The 3,001-nt window shown below is 38.1% G+C and overlaps 1 protein-coding gene across 1 annotated transcript; it reads right to left on the bottom strand.

Annotated features, from left to right (window-relative positions):
• Positions 1 to 318: 318 nt before the first annotated feature.
• On the bottom strand, positions 319 to 1,275 carry LOC127561488 (olfactory receptor 14A2-like). The gene has a single exon (XM_051996715.1). The coding sequence runs from the start codon at positions 1,273 to 1,275 to the stop codon at positions 319 to 321; it is 957 nt and encodes a 318-aa protein (XP_051852675.1).
• Positions 1,276 to 3,001: the final 1,726 nt, after the last annotated feature.

The raw sequence follows: 3,001 nt of genomic DNA, 5'->3' as shown, positions 1-3,001 counted from the left end.
AAAATTTAAAAAAACACCAAAAAAAAAAATGCTTCATCTGTTTTCAAGTCATATAATATTTTCTGAAATTCCATGCAGTTGATATAAATTAACCAGAGAATCTTCAAATACATTATTTCAGAAAAGTGGCAATCTTTTGTTTTTAGGACCAGAATGGGTGTACACAATTTTAAAAACATCATGTTATGATTCTCTACACAATTTGGGAGTCAGCATTTTAAAATTGGTGAGCTTGACAAGAACATGGAAGCAATGAATTTAAGTCAGTATATATATATATATATATATATATATATATATATACACACAGGCACATAATCATGGAAAACACTTTGCTATTAGTTCCTTTGAGAAATATTTCCAGGCTATGAGTTTCATCAGAGCATTCTTTATATCCTTATTTCTCAGACTGTAGATGACAGGATTTAGGGTTGGGGGTACCACTGTATAGAACAGAGACAATGACAGATCAAGAACTGAGTCAGATTCCTCAGGTGGCTTTAGATAAGCAATGACACCTGTTGTGATAAAAACCATGAGAACGATGAGATGGGGCAGGCAAGTGGAGAAGGCTTTTGACTTACCTTCTGTAGTTGGTATCTTCAGTACAGTTGAGAATATAGGACCATAAGAGACAGCTATGGAAATAAAGCAAAGAATCCCTAAACCAAGCCCAAAAGCCATAGTGACATCAATTGCAAGGTGTGTCTCAGAGCAGGAGATCCTGAGTAAGGATGGGACATCACAGAAGAACTGGTGGATTTCCTTGGAATCACAGAAAGGCAAAGTAAATATACTAGCTGAGTACAGGCCCCCAAACAAACCTCCACTGAGCCAGGAAGCAGCTGCCATCTTCACACAAGTCCTTCTGGTCATAATGACCTCATACTGTAGGGGTTGACAGATAGCCACATAGCGATCATAGGACATTGCTGTGAGGAGAAAAAGCTCCGATGCTGCAAATAACATCATTAAAAAAAGCTGTGATACACATCCCAAAAAAGAGATGGAGCAGCTGCGACTTAATGAGTTTGCAATTGATTTGGGGACTGTGATGGAAATAAGGCAGAGGTCTAAAAAGGACAGGTTTTTTAGGAAGAAGTACATAGGTGTATGAAGTTTCCCTTCAAGAGAGATGAGGATGAAAATAAGTATGTTACCCATTAGAGCCACCAGGTAGATCAGCAAGAAGAGGATGGCATGTAAGACTTGAAGCTCCCAGATGTTGGAAAAGCCCATGAGGAGGAATCCTGTCACCACAGTGATATTGGCCATGTTCTAGGGGTAAAGGATTTTCTCTTCTCTCTCTATGAAAAAAATATAAAGAGATGCCAAATGAAGAGAAGGCTATATTAGGTAATTCCGATTGAGGCTCACCCTGTGATATTGGACAAATGACAGTTCTTTTTGCTTTAATTTTCCTAGCTTAAGCCCATTACATCCCCCACTTTCTTTTGTTTTAGAACAGGTGGTCATGCCATCCCTGACTTCTCAGGGAGGTGAGAGCCCCCCCAAGGGGAGGTAATCATGCCCCCCCTCACTTCTCAGGAAGGGGAGGTGAAAGCACTAAAAAGGAGATGAAAAGCACCAAAGGGAAGTGGGGGTTGCTAGTAGGTTTCTGGGCTGAAGGGTCTTATTATGCACAAACCCATCAGCATGGGAGGTTTTACACAAGCACACAGCAATAACTCAGAGGCTATTAATAATGACTCTCCCCACAGTCAGTGCAGGCTCGATGTGGTGTAACAAACATGAATTGTACACGCAAGTAGCGATATAACAAACAATATAAATCAACATGGTATTGTAAAAGATTGCCAGAAGAGACTTACACGAACTGATGCTGAGTGAAATGAGCAGGGCCAGGAGATCATTATATACTTCAACAACAATACTATATGATGATCAATTCTGATGGACCTGGCCATCTTCAGCAATGAGATGAACCAAATCAGCTCCAATGAAGCAGTAATGAACTGCACCAGTTACCCAGCGAAAGAACTCTGGGAGATGACTAAGAACCATTACATTGAATTCCCAATCCCTATATTTTTGCCTGCCTGCATTTTGGATTTCCTTCATAGGCTAAATACACAACGTTTCAGAGTCTGATTCTTTTTGTACAGCAAAATAATGGTTTGGTCATGTAAAAAAAAAAAAGATTTCCAGAAATCCTAGAAGGAGGGTATGTAAACAACAGTCACACATACTCCTTCTTCAGCAGCCAAGAGATAGTCAAAACCAATCTATTGTCCATTGCTTCACATGTCAGAGAATCCAATGATTCCCCCAAGTTTTTGAAATCCTGCAGCAGTCCTTTTATGTGTTAGGGAATCCAACAATTCCAGCAGATTTTGAAGTCCTGCAACAGTCTTATCATTTCTCAGAAAATCCAATGATAACTAGTTCAGGGGATTTTAACCTGAAATTTATGTACCTAAACAATTTTGATAAATGTTTTCCCTGTAATTTGTTTCCATTTTAACATTGCATATTTTAATATCTTTTAGAGAAATGATTCTCATTAATAGGTCCATTGAATTCATCTGATTGCCAGAGGGCCCCATGAAGCAAAAAAGTGCAAAGAATTCCTGAAAGTACATGATTTTTAGGGCTCTTCCACATCTCAGCTTATATGGGAATCTGTGAACAATATCATTACTTTAAAACAATTGATAATAGTAGTTATATTACTCGTAGTGGTTAATTTTCGTTATCTTGACATACTTTCATCCTAAGATCTCTTTTTAGATAGACAATTGTATTGCTAATTTACATATGACACTGGAACTCAGAAAAGTTAATTGCCTCCTTCAGTGGTTTCTTAAGGAATGTCAGAACCAAGATGTTAATTCAGATCTCCTGCTTCCAATGTTGCCTTTAAAGCTCTCCTACTTTCCTTTATTAAGGCATGACTTATCATGCCATTCCTAAACAAATGGTTGTTTTCTTATCCTTTAAGGCTGAGAATTATATAGATTTTCTAATAATTTAAACTGTG

This window comes from Antechinus flavipes, chromosome 4, assembly GCF_016432865.1.
Source record: "Antechinus flavipes isolate AdamAnt ecotype Samford, QLD, Australia chromosome 4, AdamAnt_v2, whole genome shotgun sequence".
Taxonomy (NCBI): domain Eukaryota; kingdom Metazoa; phylum Chordata; class Mammalia; order Dasyuromorphia; family Dasyuridae; genus Antechinus; species Antechinus flavipes.
The sequence above is the reverse complement of the archived record's forward strand: the minus strand, read 5'-3'. Positions and strand labels throughout refer to the sequence as shown.